This window comes from Triplophysa rosa, linkage group LG3, assembly GCF_024868665.1.
Source record: "Triplophysa rosa linkage group LG3, Trosa_1v2, whole genome shotgun sequence".
NCBI lineage: Eukaryota > Metazoa > Chordata > Actinopteri > Cypriniformes > Nemacheilidae > Triplophysa > Triplophysa rosa.
In genome coordinates, this window is record NC_079892.1 from 3571607 (window position 1) to 3591436 (window position 19830).

Consider the following 19830-nt stretch of genomic DNA (forward strand, 5'->3'; position numbering starts at 1 on the left):
GACAGACAGACAGAGAGAGAGAGAGAGAGAGAGAGAGAGAGAGAGAGAGAGTCATATAGACAGATCTGACAGAGAGAGATATTCATATAGACAGACAGACAGATCTGACAGACAGACAGAGAGAGAGAGAGAGATTCATATAGACAGACAGACAGACAGACAGAGAGAGAGAGAGAGATATTCATATAGACAGACAGACAGGTCTGACAGACAGACAGAGAGAGAGAGAGAGAGAGAGAGATTCATATAGACAGACAGAGAGAGATATTCATATAAACAGATCTGACAGACAGACAGACCGACCGATAGCTAGATAAACAGATAGACGGACAGATCTGACAGACCTCACCACTTGTCTCTATCCCGATCACTTCACCCTCCACGGTTCAGTGCCCCGCCCACCATCCCACCCCATTCACTTGCGCCTGGCACCGAGCTCCGCCTCGCCACACAGCTCGCTGGCAGGATTAAACTCTATTGTACGCAGAGCGTGAGCCGGCAATAGGCCTGTCAGCTTCCTGGAGCCAAGGGAATAATTATGCCTGGACTGATAGATGGCCGAAACTGCGAAAGAAGAATGGGCAATTCTCATATGTGCCCTACCGCAAAATGCCAAAAGCCATTAAACGGAATGATGGGGAATTAAATTCTCTGCTGTATTTTAAAAGGCTCTCATTTGCGGAGGAAAGGCGAAATATTGCGGCGTACCTCTCAATTTTGTCACCGGGATTCCGGGGCCTTTGAGTGACACTCAGCGGGCAGTAATCGCTCCCCCTGCGTGAGACGGGATACAGTCGGGCCATCGAAATGCTTGTAGGGCCGTTTAATAATTAAAAGAGATTGGGTCACATTGATCAGTGAGGATGTTTTGGGTTTAGATTAGGAGGAAAGAAACAGTTCTGATCATGGGTGGGATGCAGGCAAGATATTGGATTCGTTGTTAAAGGGATTCGAGGTGCTAAATATCAATAGATATGATTTTATAATAGTAACTTTGAAATGAACGAGTCCTCATCTAATATCCTGCGTTTAATCGTTTCAGCGGGGCTGATCAGAAAGCAGTGTTTGTTGTCCACTGCAATGAGATCTTCCTTCTCTATAAGGCATTAGATTAAACTCCTTTCCCATGAGGATTCTTGTCAAGTCGAGCAATAACTCAAAAGCTCATTAATTAGGCTTCCGTTTGATTGCTTTTCCAATATCCAGAGATCATGGTCTGGCTCTTAGCGCGCCACTCGACTTTTCAACTAAGCAAACAAGTAAATTTATGAGTCTGTAATTGCGTCTTTGATCTCATTGTGGGTCATAGTTCATAACTGCATTGGGGAAATAATTAACAAAATATTCAGAATCAGAACCCTTTATTCTTGGTACAAGTACAAGGTACTTGTGTTGAAATAGAAGAGTAGACATCAGTGTGTCATCCTGTGTCATTTATGGAAGTTAAGCTTAAAAAGGAAGGAATTTAGACACATCACAGCTATAAGGTCATATCAGCATCTTCTCAGCATCAGCAACATGGCACCTGATAACAGGGTGAACTGTACATGAAGGTTAGCCAATCACAGCAGAGGACAGAAATGTTGAAGGCTCACTCCCTTTAAGATTTGTTTGGGCATTTCTGAAAGGTTTGGTGCTCTTTTCCTACTCAGCATTTGGTTACGTTCCATACACGGCTTGGTTGGATTTGGCTTATGGGCGTAGTGCTGTGGTTTAAAGCAGAATGAACTCTTTTCATTACATTCTGTTTTGGCAAGTGTTTTTGTGTTTCAGTTTTTTAATAAATGAAACTCCACAGTATTCGAGTATTAGAGTGGTTTTCCAATAACGTTTTCCTTAATGAACACTTCTATATGAGAGTTCATGCAAATGAGGACACTGCTGATTTTTTGATATTACAAAAACCTTGAGTTTGTATTTGTGACCCTGGATCACAAAACCAGTCTTAAGTAGCACGGGAACATTTTTAGTAAAAGACAAAAATACATTGTGTGGGTCAAACTTATCGATTTTTCTTTTATGCCAAAAATCATTAGGATATTAAGTAAAGATCATGTTCCATGAAGATATTTTCTAAATTTCCTACCTTAAATATATAAAAACATTATTTTTGTGAGTGGATGGTCTGCCACAGTGCCCCTGATTAACAACTTCAAAGGCAATTTTCTCAATATTTTGATTTTTTTGAGCTCTCAGATTCCAGAGTTTTAAACGGTTGTATCTCAGCTAGATATTGTCCTATTCTAACAACTCATACATCTATAGAAAGTTTATTTATTCAGCTTTCAGATTATGTAAAAATCTCAATTTCGAAAAATTGACCCATAAGACTGGTTTTGTTGTCCAGGGTCACATTTAGGTAGTTGAGGTGTAATATTTTACTTTAATACTAATAAGTCGACGTGTCCTGCAGTGAGGTGTGCTCTCTTCCATTTAAAACTTGGCCATGCAGTTTTTATGACCTCACATCAAGAGACTACATTTTGTACCTTTAAAGTTTAATTTGTTACACCACAGGACCATTTTAGATGAACTGAAAAGGTGATTCGAACAGTCAAACACTATATAACACATACTTTATACACATAAGGATATAAGCAGAACATGGTTTGAAAGCTCTGAAACAGAAAATGACCTCGTCGGTGAACAGGATAGACATAACGTGTAACTTTTGATAGATTGCAGACATTTAAATTTTTCCATTTTCTCTTATGACTGTGAGTCATGGAACAACATCTAGGTTATATAAAATCTGCAACTATTAAAAATACCCCAAATCCCGGTGCTGTAATACAGGAAGCGTTTTGATTACGTGTGCCGGTGGGATTTAGGTGGCGATAAGGCCGCAGCGGGAGATTCACTCTGAAAATGAAGGGTGGGCAAGATGGTCTCTCAGCATGTGCGCGGCTTTTGAATGAATTCCTGCAGTCGCACCTCCCAACCAATCGGAAACTGCAATTGTGTGGCCGAAAGCAGACAAAAAGATGCTGTCAATGGAGCCAATCAGACGCAGTGAAAGGTTCACGGAAGTAAAAGAATTAAACTAGATTTTTACATGCAAAGGTATTACAGATGGTGTTGCTATGCAGCTTGTTCTGGGTGGTTGCATACTAACCTACGTTAAAGCCCACCCCGGGTCTCTGACATTTTTGTCCCCGGATATGATTCAGGTCCCATATCTAATATCCAACTAATAGCTTAGAAAAGCAATTGCACACCTTTGCTAGCCACATTTTGGGCTATCATTTTTAAATATGCATGATATATACTAATAAAAAAGAAAGATCACAGATGCGATCGCAAATATTTCTCCTAGACATCAATTAGATGAAATGGGAGGAAAAAATGAACATTTTGCTGAAGTCTCCTGCGTCTCAAATGTTTCTGCGGAAAAAAGACCCAAAAATCTCACAAATGTCTCTGTCAATAGAGTTTCAGAAGAGATCTTAACAATGTCTCAAACTGAGCTCAGATTTGTCAAGTCTGCAATCGATATCTCAATCTCAATATAAACTCAAATGTTTCTCATCAAATTTACCCAAATTCAGATTATTTTACCTCTACAATCTGCGCAAATGTCTCACTTGTTTCTATTTTTTATTTCTCCTCATCGATTTTAGGAGAAACATCTATAAACACAACTGAGACCTTCATCAAATATACTGTTTTTATTGTATATCGTTCTTCTGTCTTGATGAACATTCTCTCCTGTTTTGTTTCTCTTGATGTAGGTGTTTTTTCCGCTCTGGGATCGCGCACGGAGGAGCTATCAAGTCGGGAATGTGGAACCAGAAGGGGAGGAGTCAACAGCACGACTCCCTGTGAACCCGCCTCCATCCTAAAAGAGCCGAGAAGCATTTACTGCCCGTGAGTAGAACTCAGCCTCTCCTACACAGCAGATGATTTGTGTTTCTGTGATGTTATGTAAGTGCCGGCGGGGTATTTTTCTCACCACACTGCCGTTTCACGCAGCTACACTTTAAATCACATTAAAGCCGATCTGCCAGGTAGGAAATAGAGTTGATTTCAGAATAAAAGAGTTGTGGCGGGTCGACGGCAGATGAGCGAAGTTGACGTATGGAGTGCATCATCTTTAGGAGTTTACAGGGACCCATCACTACCTCGGAGGGTCATAAGACACGTCCACACCTACGAGCCCAGCCAATATATAACAACACACCCACTGGTGCACCGTCTAGTTTAGTTTTGGCCTCAGACGTCACGTCCACAGCCCGCCTACAAGACAATCGCAGACCGCATGGTGTGTGTCGCACACAAAGAGCAAGAGGTTTCTCGAATGCTTTTTTGGAGTTTTTTGCTTTTCTAGAGAGACTTTTTAAAGAAAGAACTACAGTACAATTGCTTGATTTGTTTGAGGCTTTATGGTTTCAAAGCTTTTGAAACAGTTAAGGTATAGTTCACCCAAATATACAAATGTTGTATGTACAACATGTATTTATATTTATACCCTCATGTCAAACCTGTAGATGACTCTTTCATCTGTGCAACACAAAAGAATATATTTTGAGAAATGTCTCGGTGGTTTGTGTCAATGGAAGTCAATGTGGTCCAATGTTGTTTGGTTGCAAACATTCTTCAAAATATCTTCTTTTGTGTTCTGCAAAAAAAAGAAATTCATACTGGTTTGAAATGACATGGGAAAATAATCAAAGAATGTTCATTTTTTGGTTAACCGTCCCTTTAAGAAAAAAATATTTTGGCAAAGCATCTACTATAATATATTTAAACATTTGTGATGTTGTCTTAAAGTTATTTAATTGCAATAGACTAGTGTCAAAAAAATCTTGTGTTAGATGTTCTTCACCAAACTCAATCCTAACGGTTAAAACCCCGGCTACGCAAGACTAGATCCAATCCCACAGCTTCACTTGATGGACTTTTAGATCTGACATGCTGTATTGACTCTTGTCATGTAATTGGTAGTCGAAAAGTTCGCTTTTATGCACTATGCAGGGCTGTTTTAGCCCCTCTGTACCCGGCACACCATAAGGTAAAAGAACCATCCAGAATAACACTGTTAATGAGCTTTGTATTCTTTTGGTTAGTCATTACAAATGACATCGTATGAATTCCAACCCATAAACTTGATTTGAAAGCTGTATCTGTATGGCAACAGCCCTCTCGCTCTTTCTCACTCGCCCCTCCTCTCTCACACTCTTTCTCTCGCTCCTGTTCTCCATCATTTATCGAGGTTGTGTGGAGAGAAAACCAGCCCGCAGTAAAATTGACGGACTGTATTTCGCATGACTGAAGACAAATGACACAGTAGATTCTGCATGTGTGAATCTCTCACAAAAACAGAAAAGCACAGCGGCTCAATTTCCCTCTGAAAGGACATGAGGCGGTTTTTGGTGGACGTTTTCCATTTTCTGTCGTCCGCTTTTGGCAGATTGTAGATATTGTCTTAATTTTACATATGTCTTATAGTTTGGACTCTTACACATCTCCCATAATTCTCCTCCACGTGGCCGCAAGTAGAACCGCGTCACAGCAGGTGCGATAGTTTCTCTTCAAGTTCATTATCTTCTTTTACAAATCACAAGAAAACAAGATTTGTATATATTGTGACTCTTTAACACTTTTTGGAATAATTACATTTAGACTGATTGGGTTAAAAACCAATCCACACCACAGGGGGTTCATTTTTCTTTCACGCCAGTCAGTGTTGGGTAAGTTACTCTGAAAAAGTAATTAATTACTAGTTACTAATTACACATTCGATAATGTAATTAGATTACTGTACAAGTTACTCTCTTCAAAAAGTATTTAATTACTTATTACTAATTACTTTCTATATCCTACATCAACCTTGATGAGTTAAGTGATTCAAGGATAGACTTGAAACGGCACTTTTAATTCATTCAAATAAATAATATAAAACTACATAAAGTAGTATTATTAATTACAAATGTGAGAATTATACATTAAACACGGATTTTAAAGTTAGACTTTGATTTTTGATGTAAATTCCTCTTCTGCACACACACATATTACACAAAGTATTTAGTTTAATTACATCAGAAGTAACTGTAATTAAATTACAGAAAAAAATAAGAGTAATCCCTTACTTTACTTTTTCAAGGGAAAGTAATTAAATTACAGTAACTAATTACTTAGTAACTAGTTACACCCAACACTGACGCCAGTATAGTGACAATTTAACACGGTTAGGATCTATTTCACCTACACATGTTTGAACTTAGATGTAATGATTGACATTATAATACTCTAACTAGTGTTAGGGTTAGCAGTCACTGCCAGGAAATAATTTGTGACAATTTGCACAATTACATCAATAACAATGTTGAGAACGCATCAAAATAATTTAGCTTCATGTAACTCAAGTTAATAAGAAACACAGCAAGTCCAATAGCTTAGAAAACTAAAAACATACTGCTCAAAAGTGCCCCAGAACTGTTTGCTTTATACATTTTTCAAAATATCTTCTTTTGTGTTCAGATGAACAAAGGAATTTATAAAGCAATTTTTCCTAGTCAATAGCGGTCAAGAACTGTTTGATCACAAGCATTCTTTCAAAATATCTTCCTCTGTGTTTATCAGAACAAATTCATTTATGCATTTGGAACAATTTTGGTCAATAAATGTCTTCCGAAGTGAAAGAAATACACACTTGTGAGAAAAAACAATTACTATTTTGAGCTCATTTAGCGCTCTATACATTGCATATACATGGCAACATTAATGCAGTAAATTCAAATATGGCGGCACCTCAGTAATATCAAATCTTATTGGTTCTTGTCTCTCAAGACGAAATACTCATAAGACTGACTATTCCTGACTACAAGCTAATGGTTCCTTGTTCATGTTCAGTGGTTGCGATATGCGATTCATTCTTTCGTTGACTCTCATTTACAGCAAAATAAGATGAACGGCTTTCATGAAGAGCATAATTTCAACCACATGTGCCAAATACATGGTGCATGCTGGGAAACACTGTGGATCTTTGTTTTTGATTGTAATTGTTATAAAAACTCCAGACACGGTGCTTGACTCGGTTTGTGTATGTGTTTAGTGTGTGTGTATTTGTGTGACTGAAGAAAAGTGTAAAGGTTGAGAATCTGAGCAATACTTTGTGAATATTCATACAAATGTCTGAATATTCATGTTCATGAATCCATGCATGTTTAATGAGATAAAAAATACTGTTTATAGCCGCTCACAGTAAATTCGACTGGAATCTGAGTGGCCTGTTCTGGTGAATGGATTCTGCTGTGATATAAAACCATCAGAAGTGTAAAAATGGATTTCTGCGAGCGTGTGTGTTGGAGAAAGATTTGCTGTAATCTGCGTTTAAGAGCGGGGGACTCGCCAAGGTCAGTCTTTCTCCTCGGAGAGGCGGCGATGTGAAGACATTTTCTCGGGCGCTGAGGGGGCTGTTGGGAAGGAAATTTTAAGCCAGCGGTGAGACGGATGGAAAGGGTTTGGAGATTATGGCACATGTGTGCGAGTCTGGGGGGTGTAATGTGAGCCTGGAAACCAGTGACCAGACCTCTTAGAGAACTTATCCCAGTCCAATAATTGTGCAGAAAGCTGAAGCGAGTAGAATGGAGTTTTGTTTAAGAATAACACACAGTAAGCTTGGGACAATTGTTCATGTTACTTTGTGCATTGAAGTGTTAAACGTTTCAGTTTTGTTTTTAAAAAATGAACACAAACCAAGATTCATAAATGCTGTTGAAGTATTGATCATTGATAACATACACAACCTTATCGTAAAGTGTAACCTGTCACTTTGGCTCAGATGTTTCTCCTAAAAAAGTTGAATAATCTGATAAATATTCACATACAGAAGAAATATAAAGCCATTCGTGTGAACAGTCCAGACGAGACCTTGGAAAGTTTTTAATGAAAAAAGGGTTTATTGAGTTCATATCATATCAAAATCTCATTTTCATTGCAGACTATTTCTCTTGAAGAGATGTGTTTGATCAAACTAGTTTCCAAACTGATGGGGGGCTCCAGAAGGTTGCAAGGGGTCCCCAGAAAATTTCAGGGAAAAAGATAAAGCAAAAATGGCAAAAGTCTACTGAACATTATGATCTGCTTTTTTCAACATGCGTGGTTTCAAGTATTGTTTATATTTGTATCTTTCTAGTGAGTTTTTCTCACTACCGTCACTTTTTTCGCAACAGTCCAAATACATTTGAATTGAAAACGTCTCTTCAGGGTTGTAAACATCCAACAAGTGTAGCCAACTATTTAAGTTTGGAAACAATATGTTGTCTTTATGATATCACATTTATCCAACAAAGTTCAAATGTTTCTTTACACATACACAATTGTAGATGGATATGTTTTTAAGAAGGGGCCTCTCTCACAAAAAATCATCTTATTTGGGGGTCCTTGGCATCAGAACTTTAATTTATTGTATCAGAAACAGAATTTCATTTGCATTATTTTGTTTAGTTTTCTATTTTTTTGTCTTAAGAAAATTTGTGACGATTTGTGATATACGCCTGCTTCACGCCTCACGCAAAGCAACAGATACTATAGGTGTCACAATGATGTCATAGTTGGTCAGTCTATATCGCCATCTACTTTACATAAAGTACTTACTGTATCTAAACCTGTGTTGAAGTCAAATTACTGTATGTCAATTTCAATTTTCCATGAAATTAAATGAAGTATTAAAAGCTTACTGTTATGAAGAAAACAATTGTTTTATGTTCTTGCTCAACAACTTATTTCTGTTTATTCCTAATAAAAAAAGTTACGGATTGAATCTTTAAGTAGATTATGTTGTGCTTTCATTTTGGCTGATGTGGAATGACATTGTTGGGTTTGAGGTTACACATCACTGTTGGCGGTAATTCAACAATGATAAATGGATGACAGCGTCGTAGGATGTAGGTTTTTAATTTCTCCTGCTGGTTATAAATCTGGGATAGATCCAAACTAGCGTGCGACTGATTAGAATAATCTAGTTTTATTAATACCCAGGCCTAAAAATACATTCGTGAGACGTTGCTAATCATAAAGACCTAACTGTGACACCAAACGTTATTCAGGCGACGCCAATATGATTTAATTTGCCTAATATATCTCTGAACAGAATTCCCAGATACCTTTTCGGGTCACGAGGGAATCTCGACACCTTTCTTATGGAAATTTCAGGCAGGCAGTACTTCCAGATGAGCCCAGCTGATTAGAGCATCCGCGGGAGGGGCCTTCGGGTAAATCTGTGATTCCCACCCTCTCTGTGGTCAAAGCGAGGCCGTCATTACATTTGGGAGATGCTGCAATGGCTTTTTAATCATCTCTGAATTACATCAAACTCTGCCGGATTATCTCCCCCGCTGCCACCTGCCTGTTAATTAAATTGTCTTTGGACTCAGTTTGTCTATAGGGATGGAACGGGGGGATCTGCGTAAAGGAGATCGATCAAATGGACGCGCAATCCCTTTGAACTGTTTTCCTGTGTTTTCTCTCCTGATCTGCAGCTTGTTCTTCTACTCCATGTAAAACACTCGGTGTATGGATTTTTTTTTTTCCACGCCACCGTTTTACCAATGTACTTTGCTTCATCACAGTGATCCCTGAGAAGCAGCAGACGTTTGCTTCTGCATCTCATTTATGCACACTGTATTATAATGTCTTTATTCGTTTAAGAGAAGCGGAGACGTTGGTATGAGGAGTTTTTTCCAGCACTTACTCACCACCATCCATCCCAATGTTTTTGAGAGCCATACGGCCGTAAACTTGCACTTGGAAGCTGATCTTCTTCCCTGAAATTCCCGTCCCTCTATGTTTTGTTTCTATAATATTTTATGAATTTGACTTCGTCAAAACGAAGTGGTTTATAATTGATCACAACTTGAGCGTTCATCTGGGAAACTCTGTAAAGCGATCGCGTAATTGAGATGAAGGGTAAAAATAGATTATTGGCTTCCAGACAGATGCTACGAGATCAGTTTCCATTTTAACACTGAAACCAGGAGTGATTTAATACTTTTAAGATTTCAATACTAAAGAATCGGTTCGTTAGATTTAAGAGATTTTAATCATGCGAGATATCAATACTGTAAAGTTTCAGCGCTGTCGGTTTTAAAATTGAATTACAGCATACTTTCAATACTCTGACATGCTTTGGTATTGTGTGGTTTTAGTATTATAGCATCTTATTCTTGTGTGATTTGAGTTCTGTGGAGTATCTTTTTTGTGAAGTCTGAATATAGTTCAAGGACTGTAGAGTTTCATTGTGAGGTTTCATTTCTGCTGGCTTTCACTATTGTGAGATTTGAATGCCTTCCACATATAATCTGGGTGAAAATCTAGTGTTTCATATCGTGTAAAATCCGATTGTCGGGAGTGAATTGAAATATAAAATGTGTGTGTGGACCGCTAGTGGGTAATGATGATGTAATCTCTAAAACTGACAACACAACTTCAGTCAAAGGTTACAAGGTTTGTGTTCGTGTGTTGAGTTTACTAACACACATATGATTTTTCTGAAGCTCGTAATTCGGTGTATGTGGTATGATTTTCAAAAATCTGATCATAAACTCTCTTTTATACTGATAGCTTCAGTCATTGCAGGAGTTGAGGTGGAAACAAAACCTCTTTATTTATGTCCTCTGGACTCACCGTTGCCCTCAAAGTCAGAGAAAAGCAGGTCACTACAAAACTGGTTCAGGGGGTTTTCATTCAGCCACGTGACCAGGTTCCAGTTATCTTGAAACTGTGATCACAAAATTAGACGCAGGTAATCCTGACCGCCCTTGACTCTGTGAGAGATTGGCTAGATAGATTCGATTGTTACCAACATAGCAAGAGAATATAGGACATGGAGGAGAACAAGAGAATGAGATTTTGTTGTTCCAGAGTAGATGGGTGTTGGAAACATCTTTTAAAGTAGCTATTGCTGTGTCTGTACTGCAGCCCGGGGCTGGGAAATGCCATCACTGAAACGGAGAGAAATATCTCAACATAGAGGATTATTATGTGCTGGGGCCGGCTGAAGTCAGCCGGGCCGTTTTTCTCATGTCTTAAAAACGCCAAACCCCAATACATTAAATAAATTAGCCGGTCTTTTATTACAGTACCAGTTATTTGACATAAATCTGCCCTCTTAAAATCTTTGTTTAGTTGCTTTGCAAGTCAGATGGTTTCATTCTGTTTAAGTGGGCAGCTCTTGTGTAGCAGACTTCATGCTGGTATAGACAAAAGTCTGGCTATGCGAGACGGAGCCAAAATAAGTTACAATGGGAATGTCAGTCAAAGATCTAGCAATGCAAGACTATTTTGACAATAATTTCATTACGGTTTGGTATTCCGTGTGTGTTATTTTGACCTTTCTAGCCCCGGCAAGCGAAGAGACAGATATAAAGAAAGAGAACCAGACGTATATTCTGGAACTGAAAGCGTGTCTTTGCGCAGACGGAGTTCGTGTCACCCCAGCCTTGTAGATCATATCAAGTGTCGCTCAAACGTCAGATTAGGCCTAATATGTTTCTGCCCTCATCGCCACGTTCTGCGCCTCACAAACTATTCAAATTTGTCATGCCGTTCCAGCGTTAAGTGTGAAATAAATCATTGGATTTGGAAGATGCCATTGTCATTGTTTTCCCTGCAGTGGGCTCTTGTTCTGTCTGCATCATTCTCCCCGAGTCACAAAGAAGCAGAAAAACTAATACACACATCCACACACAGGGTCAGGAAAGACAGAGCGCCATAGAGAATAAAAATGGTCTTTGGTAAGCAAAGAAAATCAAAGATTCATGAGTAAATAAGTGAATTACTCAACAGTAGCTGGGAGCTGTAAAAATGTAACATAATATAGTTTGAGTCCAAGTTTAAAGAACGATACGCTGTATGAGAACATTTTTGTTTAGTACCTTTGTTTTCAAGTAAAAACATCTAAGCATCTTTAAAACAAGATGAAATTTCTAGCTTTAAGAATACATCTAACAAATGGATTAAGATTTATGCTTAAAAACACAAATGGTGCCGTCCAAACCTAATAATTACAAACAGACCTGCTGTTTTGTTCTCACAACACTGCAGTCTCTCTTTCTCTCTCCCTTTCTTTCTCTCTCTCTCTCTCTCTCTCTCTAATGATGATACAGTTTTCACCATTTGACAACGTTCACTGTCTCACACACAGGTGTTAAGTAAGCCCAATCCTTCAGGTTTAGTCTGCATACTCACGGCGTCTGCAAAAATCCCTCATAACTCATCTGTTAATGCAGGCCGGCCGGAATAAGGCCATTGATCTAGGCATACGTCTGTCTGGAAAATCTCCTGCACACAGGAGATTTAATCTGATTTATCACGCAGTGAGAAGCTGAAACCCCTGAATGCAGTTACGGGTGCGTGTGATGCGAGCTGACCTCTGTGAATTTAAACAGACAGCTGTTATGTCAATGGAGGTCGTTTGTTTATGCTGCTCATAGCCATTGTGTGTTCAGACAGCGTCTTCAAGCAGATGCTTATAGTGCACGGAAAATTGTTTTTCGGGCTCAAAAGAAATCTGTGTGAGATCAACAGCGCCCCCAGAACCTCGTCTGCGGTACTGCAGCCAACACCAGGAATATTCAAATGACATTGCTTGAAGATTTTCTCCCGTTTAATTCTCATTCGTATGTCAGCTACACGAATGCATGTTAAATATAATCAGTATATCGAATAATGCTATGGTTGTGTCCATCTGTTTAAACAGTTGTACTTTGTGAAGGTAAGCTGTTTTGTTTGTTGCTTTGAATTGACGTTTATGAACACATAACTGTGCAGACTTGCTCGTGACTTTCTCTGACTTTACCTCATAAATACACCATTTATTGTTATTAAATAATCATTTATTAAGAATATAAAATAAACAACACGTCAAAACGACAGACATCCACGTTGGTTTGATAAGCCCTATATATTTAGGCCTACATTATTATTAATTATTACGCTATATTCTGCAATGGTACCTATAACTGTATAGTAGCTATTTTTGGAGGGAAATGTGGTAACAATGGTAAAGTTGTGTCCGAAGCACTACCGCGTTTATAAAACATTGTGTAACAATCTCTCTCTCTCTCTCTCTCTCTCTCTCTCTCTCTCTCTCTCTCTCTCTNAAAACTCTTTTGTTTGCGGGTGACACCTGCTTTAATGTTTTCTGATGCAGAGGCATTCAGTTCAAACATTAAATAAACCTCTCTCTCTGTCTCTCTCTCTCTCTCTCTCTCTCTCTCTCTCTCTCTCTCTCTCTCTCTCTCTCTCTCTCTCTCTCTCTCTCTCTCTCTCTCTCTCTCTCTTACTTACTCATTTTACGCTCTTGCGTTTTGCCTCTCTCTTTTTTCCTCTTTTTCGTTCAAATACAAAAGCAGTCACAGGGAAAAATTAAATTAAAAACTCAAATATGTCACCAGTACAGACGGGCACACCGTCTACAATAAAACAGATTATTGTCTTATAAACATTTCAAAATGCTAAACCCGTAATTTTTCTTTAGATGGCCAGATGCCTTAATAGAGACGAAGTAAACGCGACAGGAGACGCGCGCGCGCTCGCGTAGGTACGCGCGTCTGTGTTTGCGCGTGTGCGCGCGTAGCTCTCATTCGGCGCTGGCTGGGTGAGTACAGACTGCAGACGGGAGAAATTCACTGCTGTGCTTTTAACAGGAGGACAGAGTAACAGAGACAACGTTTGTGCGACTCTTTCTGCTTATCGTGAAAATATGACGTCTGTGGTCATTTGAGGAGTTTATTTAAAGCGGATATAAACAAATGAAGCGTTCAGATGCGTTTCTGGGCGGATCGTCGCGTGTTGTGAGATGTAACGCCGTTCTGCAACGATACAAAATAATGCTGTAAGTTCACAACGATTTGGAAATGCATGTGTGCGTGCGTTAGAGTTTATTATTGGCAATTATACGGCAAAGACACTATTCCCTTGATGTGATTAGTGCATATTTCTGTGACTTAAAAGTAAATATAATAATAGCCCTACACAAGAATGCGTAATAGCCTAGGTGGCTGTAAAATCTGGCTTTTGTGTTCATTATGTTTATGTATTTCAGAAATGTCTTTGGCGGAGCTGTTTGGTCAGTGTTCATGTGCTGTCAGATTCACAGACAGTCCAGCATCAGGCATTTGGGTCAGTCTGTTGTCTTCAGAAAAAAACTACACGTTTCACCACACCGAAAATCATTGTGACGTTATAAATGTAGTATTCTTGAAAAGGCTTTTGAACTATCAGTACGCGTTGTTCCACATTCAGGCATCTAAAGAGGTCTTTGGTGAGCACTATAGCATTTAGTAAAGTTTATTTGTGAATTGATCTGACTTTAAGATTTGGTGTCGAGCGTGGTTGTGTTTCTGCACAGAACATTAAATCAGTCAATTTAGCTCCAGCTGGCTTGTGCTATGGTCTGTGTGTGTGTGGGCTTTCCATTATGTCTGCTGTTCTGTTTGGATTCGTTCTTCATAATAATCTCTCAGGAGCTCAAAGGTTTTTCTTGCAGAAATACAGGATCCAAAAATTACTTCCTCGGTGCGTTATGAATTTGGGGCTCTTGTGTATAAATGTCACGTTTGAACAGCTTGGAACTCGAGCTTTTGTCGCTTCGTACGCCCACTTGGGCACCTCTAAAAGCACGCTTGGCATTGTGCTTACCCTCATTCAAACTTTTGACCGTATCTTACGTTTGCCAGTGTTATCTTTTGTTATCTCCAGCGGTGACTAGTCCATGACGTAGACTTTAATAATATGTATTTCACACTGTGAAGAATTGCGTTACAGATAAAATCGTAATGAAATCACTTTGACTGAAAATAATCTCATTCACAAGTACAACTGACCAAATGCTGTTGGAAGGTGCCCTCGGACTATCTTCCACAGTAGATTCTAAGCGTAGTGTTGGGTAGCAGTGACAAGATCTGATTTAAACTCAAGCTGTGGGTGATGTCGCCTCTCGGTGAGAAGGTTTGGAGCGCTGTGTGATGCCATTTCAGCTGTGGCACACTTGAGCGATCACATACAATCTGTTACTCACTCAGCTCTCGGGTAACCGTACATGTAGGCATCTATTCAGAGATCGGCGGCCCCCAGACGTGATGGAATTGGCCATTACTGTCAGAACTTCATCACAGTTGTAGCAGTGAACAAATTCTGTTCTCCTCTGTCACTATATAGTCTTCTGAAGTTTAGAAGATGTTCATTCAGCATTTTCTTGTTTTATGAGAAGCTCCTGCAGAGAGACCAGGAAAGATTGTTTTTTGGCACTAGTATTTCTGTAAGAACATTACACCATGTGCACTTTATTTTTTGTGTTTGTTTTGGTTCTATGAAGTGAAGTTTCTGCAAAAGAATGGATCCATTAAGGCAGGGGTTTTCTAACTTGTTCATGCCAAGGACCCTGAAATGTGATGAACCTTTTGCTAAGGACCCCCTTTCTAAAATATATCTATGTTTTTGTATAAAAAACTGTTGGACAAAAAAATATATATTTTTTTTAATTCTGGGGACCCCTTAGAACATTCTGGGGGTCCCCGGGCCCAGTGTGAAAACCCTGCATTTAGGAATCCTTCGTTATTCATGAAACTACATTTGTGTAAATGTAACAAAACTACTAATTTTTTTGTCTCATAAATAACCATACATAGTATGACATGCAGTGAAATATTGCTTCATTACAAAAGTTTTAGAAAGTATTAAAAGTATAAAACTAGAATGTATAAATAGATGAGAATTTGCAATATAATGGAAATATGTATATGCTTTTTCTTCGTATAGTATTTATTTATTAACTATACGAAAAAATAGGATAGAAACTAATGAACTAAAAAAGATAGAAAAGGATAGAAGCAAACAGAATAAGAGATGTATACAAAAATGAATAACAATAGATATCTAAATGTAAATGTTAAAAATCATATTTACACACAATTTTTGTATGTAAATTTCATTTCTTGAACGATCTCCATTCTCTGACTGCACGTCAATTATGAAAAGTTGTAATATTTGCGATAATGATTGTCATTATAGCAGATGAGGGACGTTTCAAAGGGAGGGTCTTATAGCACACACTCAAACCGACTCTTTGAAGTAAAATCATTTACAGTCTCATTGTCAGAGTGAGAGCGAAAAAATAGAGCATCTTACCGCTAATCTTTAAATGAAATGCTTTTTGCCCGGGATAAAAGCCCTGCTGAAGAACTATTATTTTACCCATTAGTTTTGCTTTAGTTGCCTGAAATTTAAATTGCTGTGTGTTTAGAGAACAGTCAGCCGCTGAATATCCAAATTAAATTATTTTAACATCAGGATTTGCCTGTACTGTTATGGTTAACTCTCCGTCTCATTCTCTTGGATTACGAAGTCATGTTCTTCAGCAGATTGTTAATGCGGCACCATCGTGTTCCATTTAATAAAGACATTATGTCGTCTAGACATCTCTGTAAAACACGTGGATTCTGAATGTTATTGTGACGACTCTGAAAATGCCTACCGGTGACAAGGCAATGGTGCTAATAAGTAATGCAGGGTGATATTAAACTCGTCCTGTTGTGTAAAGGTTCTTAATAATGGAAGTCTTTAGGGAATCACTTGGAAATGTCAAGTAGTTGTGAAGCTGTGGGCGGAGTTTCAATTGTACTCCTTGTACTGGAAGGCGGGGCTTCTTCTGCTAGGACAGCCGTGTTGTTAATATCTATAGTCTTTGTTGGCGCTTGCATTACGATAATGAGAGGTTCTTGTGTTTTGACGGTCAACACTTGTTTTGGTGTGTGTGTTTCCCCGTTTCTCTCCTTGAGAGATTGTAGAACAGTGCGCGAGTTTGATCGGTATTCGTCTCAGGCCAGTGGATCGATAGAATCTCAGTAGCTGGTTTTGCTTGCTGAATGAGATGGCAACATCCATCAGGTTTGTGTCTGTGTGAACGTGTGTATGCATTTGTGTGAGTGTGTGATTGTGTGTTGCCGGTGTGTGTGTGTTATTGGGGTGATTGACATTTGTGAGCTGTACTTCAGAGATGTAATAAATTCTGCAGGACGGCCGCACAGCGATGCTCAATGTCAGCCTGCTTAAAGCTCAGATTAAGGTGTGTGTGGATGTGTGTTAAAGAGGCTGAGGTAAGCATTCCCAGACTAACGCTTTCTTTAATTGGATTTGTTTATTCATCAGCAGTCCTTCTGGATTTACCGTGTGCAGTAAATATGCCGAGAGCACCAGCAGTTGCTCCAGATCATCTATCCGCAAGAGAACTGACCTTCTTTAGTTTAGATTGAGATAAGCGTGCGTCATAACTGTCCCTAAACGGGCCATAATTTGCTATAATTTCCTATGCTGACATTGTAAGTGTTTTTTTTATCTCATGGAAATTCGTACACTCTTTAAAATAAAATGGCATGATTGTGAAGAACCTTTTGTTGCACCTTTATTTTTAAGAGTGAAACTATTTTACAAGGTAGCAAATTTGTATGAATTGTACAAAACCGTATATGATCATTAGATAAAAAGCAATAATGAAGCTCCGCCCCTAAACTTGACCATCAGACACGAACGACAAATGAATGAGATCGTACAGATTCATACAAATTAGCCACACATACATCTCGATGATGTCTATTTGACGTTTGCGTTTACATCTGCAAGACTTTTTTTACTGTTTGGTCATCTGTAAAACGTCTCCGAGACGTTTCCTGTCAGATGTCATATGGACATTTAGAAGATGTCTGTAAGATGTTCATAGTTTAGAATTGATGTAAAACTGCCTTTTCTGAGACATTTATCTGATGTATTCCAGATCTTTAGCAGACACCTTACAGACATATTTGTGCTATCTGGGATGGCCCTATTGCGTTCTGTTGACTTGCACCGAAAGAGTTTGTGTTTCGTGGTTCGTTGTGTGATCTTTGAATTGATTTGTGTCGATGACCCCCCCACTCTCTGAATCGGAACCGAAATAGAAGCAAGCAAGGGTTTGTTTTATGTCGAGAAAAGTAGAGGCGGTGGAGAGGTCATGTGAGCTCAGCCGAGAGTGTGTGTTTCAGGAGAGGATGAGTGTGCGCTGTTCGCCAGACGCCTGGAGACAGAAGGCGGTTGGTGAGTCTGACCAACAGAGACAGAAAACCGTTGGTGAAAACTGAGCTAAGTGTGTGTGCGATCCCTGGAAGCCTCTGTTAAAGAGGGAGAAGAAAGGGTGGGAGGCGGTTGTGTTCCATTTCTTTCTCTCTTTAGATAAGGTTGATACAGGAAGAGCTAACAGCACAGACAGGAAGTCAGATGGATACTTTTACTTCGGTGCTTATTGATGGATGGTTTTGATATCCAGAGTCGTTCCATATTAAGGCTGAATGCACAGTTCAGTTTCAACTACACAGAGACTCTGATGAATTGGAGAGGAGAGTAATGGGGAGAGAGAGGAGGGAATCCACTCTCTGAAGAGCAAAATTAGGTCCAGCTCTCAGGGAAAAGTCTTGCAAAAGTGGGTGTTGCACGTCCTCTAGGTCATTCAAGGTGGTCAGGATGGTTTTTGGTACATAATAGCTTGATTAATCTTTGGGGTTATTGGGACACAAAACGTCTATGTATAATTAATAATTTAATGATCTTTTTTGTTTCTCCAGTATTATATTTTATGGCCATAGTGTGATAACTAGGCCTCATCTCTCCAATTATTTAATTATATTGTATTTATCAGGGGTATAACAATGTGTTGTGGCAGGACATACATCGTGAAACAAAAAAATTGATTCTTATCATCGATCAATGCCGATTCTTTTCTGTTTATGTGGCAACTCGTGATCTGTGTCAACATAAATATTGTTTACTGCTTTAAGACGCTCTTTCTGTCTTATTTTTCTTAATTTCTTTCTTAATTAAAATTTTACGTTAAAATTCAGTTATTTTCAGTTACAGACCTATTCAAGGTTTTATTTACATACTGGAGGTTTAATTGAACCAGTACTTAAACAGATACAGTAGTTTAAACAACAAAAATGTTATGGAAATAAATCTGTTATTTATATTTTCTTTTTTTTATTTCCCCAAATATTGTAATAATGTTATCGTAAACCCGTATTATGTACCGAATGTGTCGAATCGTGGGGTGAGCATATTGTTACACCTCAAGTATTTATGGTAAATAGCATTTAGAACGTATGCTCATCATTGTAATGCAAAATATTATTGTATTATGTTCATATTTTTAATGTAACTCATTACAAATCATTTTAGTACAGAGAATATATCTATGGCCTGGTAATGTACAATTATTGTTTATAGCTCGTGAACAAAATCGCAAAAGCCATGTCGGATAAAAGTGTTCGAGAAAAAATGTAAATGTAAAGAATAGAAATGAAATTAAAGATAAAAACTACGTAAAGCTATCTACCGCCTTAAGCTGGTTTAAGGTGGATTTTCCAGCAGGGTTGTCTGGTGTTAATCAATGCTGATCAATACTGTTGATGGGTATCAAGACATTAATGTGTTCTGTCTTTAAAACGCTCGAACTGGCAGCGGAAAGAAAAGCTTTTCCCAATCTGATGAAAGAGTGTTTTATCTCGGCAGACGTGTCAGATCCGAGCGCGTCATTCAGCACTTTTTTGTCACTGTCTGCGTCTATCCCGCCTGTTAGTGATGCAGGTCTGATTATTTCATCCGATTCAGAGCAGAGAGTGACTCAGACCAAACAGTGTGAAGGGACTCTTTAGAATGAATGTTAAAAAGTATGTTTAAATGAAGGTTATACCAAACTAAATCAGTATCTCTCTGTCTGACATAGATATAAAGAAAATGTAACAATAACTATATTAGACGCCTGTGTATGATAACAATATGTTTAATCTAAGTTCTTTGCTG

The 19830-nt window shown here is 38.6% G+C and overlaps 1 protein-coding gene across 3 annotated transcripts in view; it reads left to right on the top strand.

The window, feature by feature from the left end:
• The window catches only part of LOC130552236 (leucine-rich repeat and immunoglobulin-like domain-containing nogo receptor-interacting protein 1), a 59418-nt gene that overhangs the window by 27853 nt on the left and 11735 nt on the right, over positions 1-19830 (top strand). The window contains exons 1-2 of one of the 3 annotated variants that reach the window (XM_057330448.1): positions 13581-13837; positions 14048-14124. In XM_057330448.1, coding sequence (XP_057186431.1) covers positions 14050-14124 — 75 coding nt within the window. In that variant the 5' untranslated portion in view covers positions 13581-13837; positions 14048-14049. Of the gene's footprint in view, positions 1-3731; positions 3868-13580; positions 13838-14047; positions 14125-19830 lie in introns of those variants that run through there. The other 2 variants (XM_057330449.1, XM_057330450.1) reach the window with 2 other exon arrangements.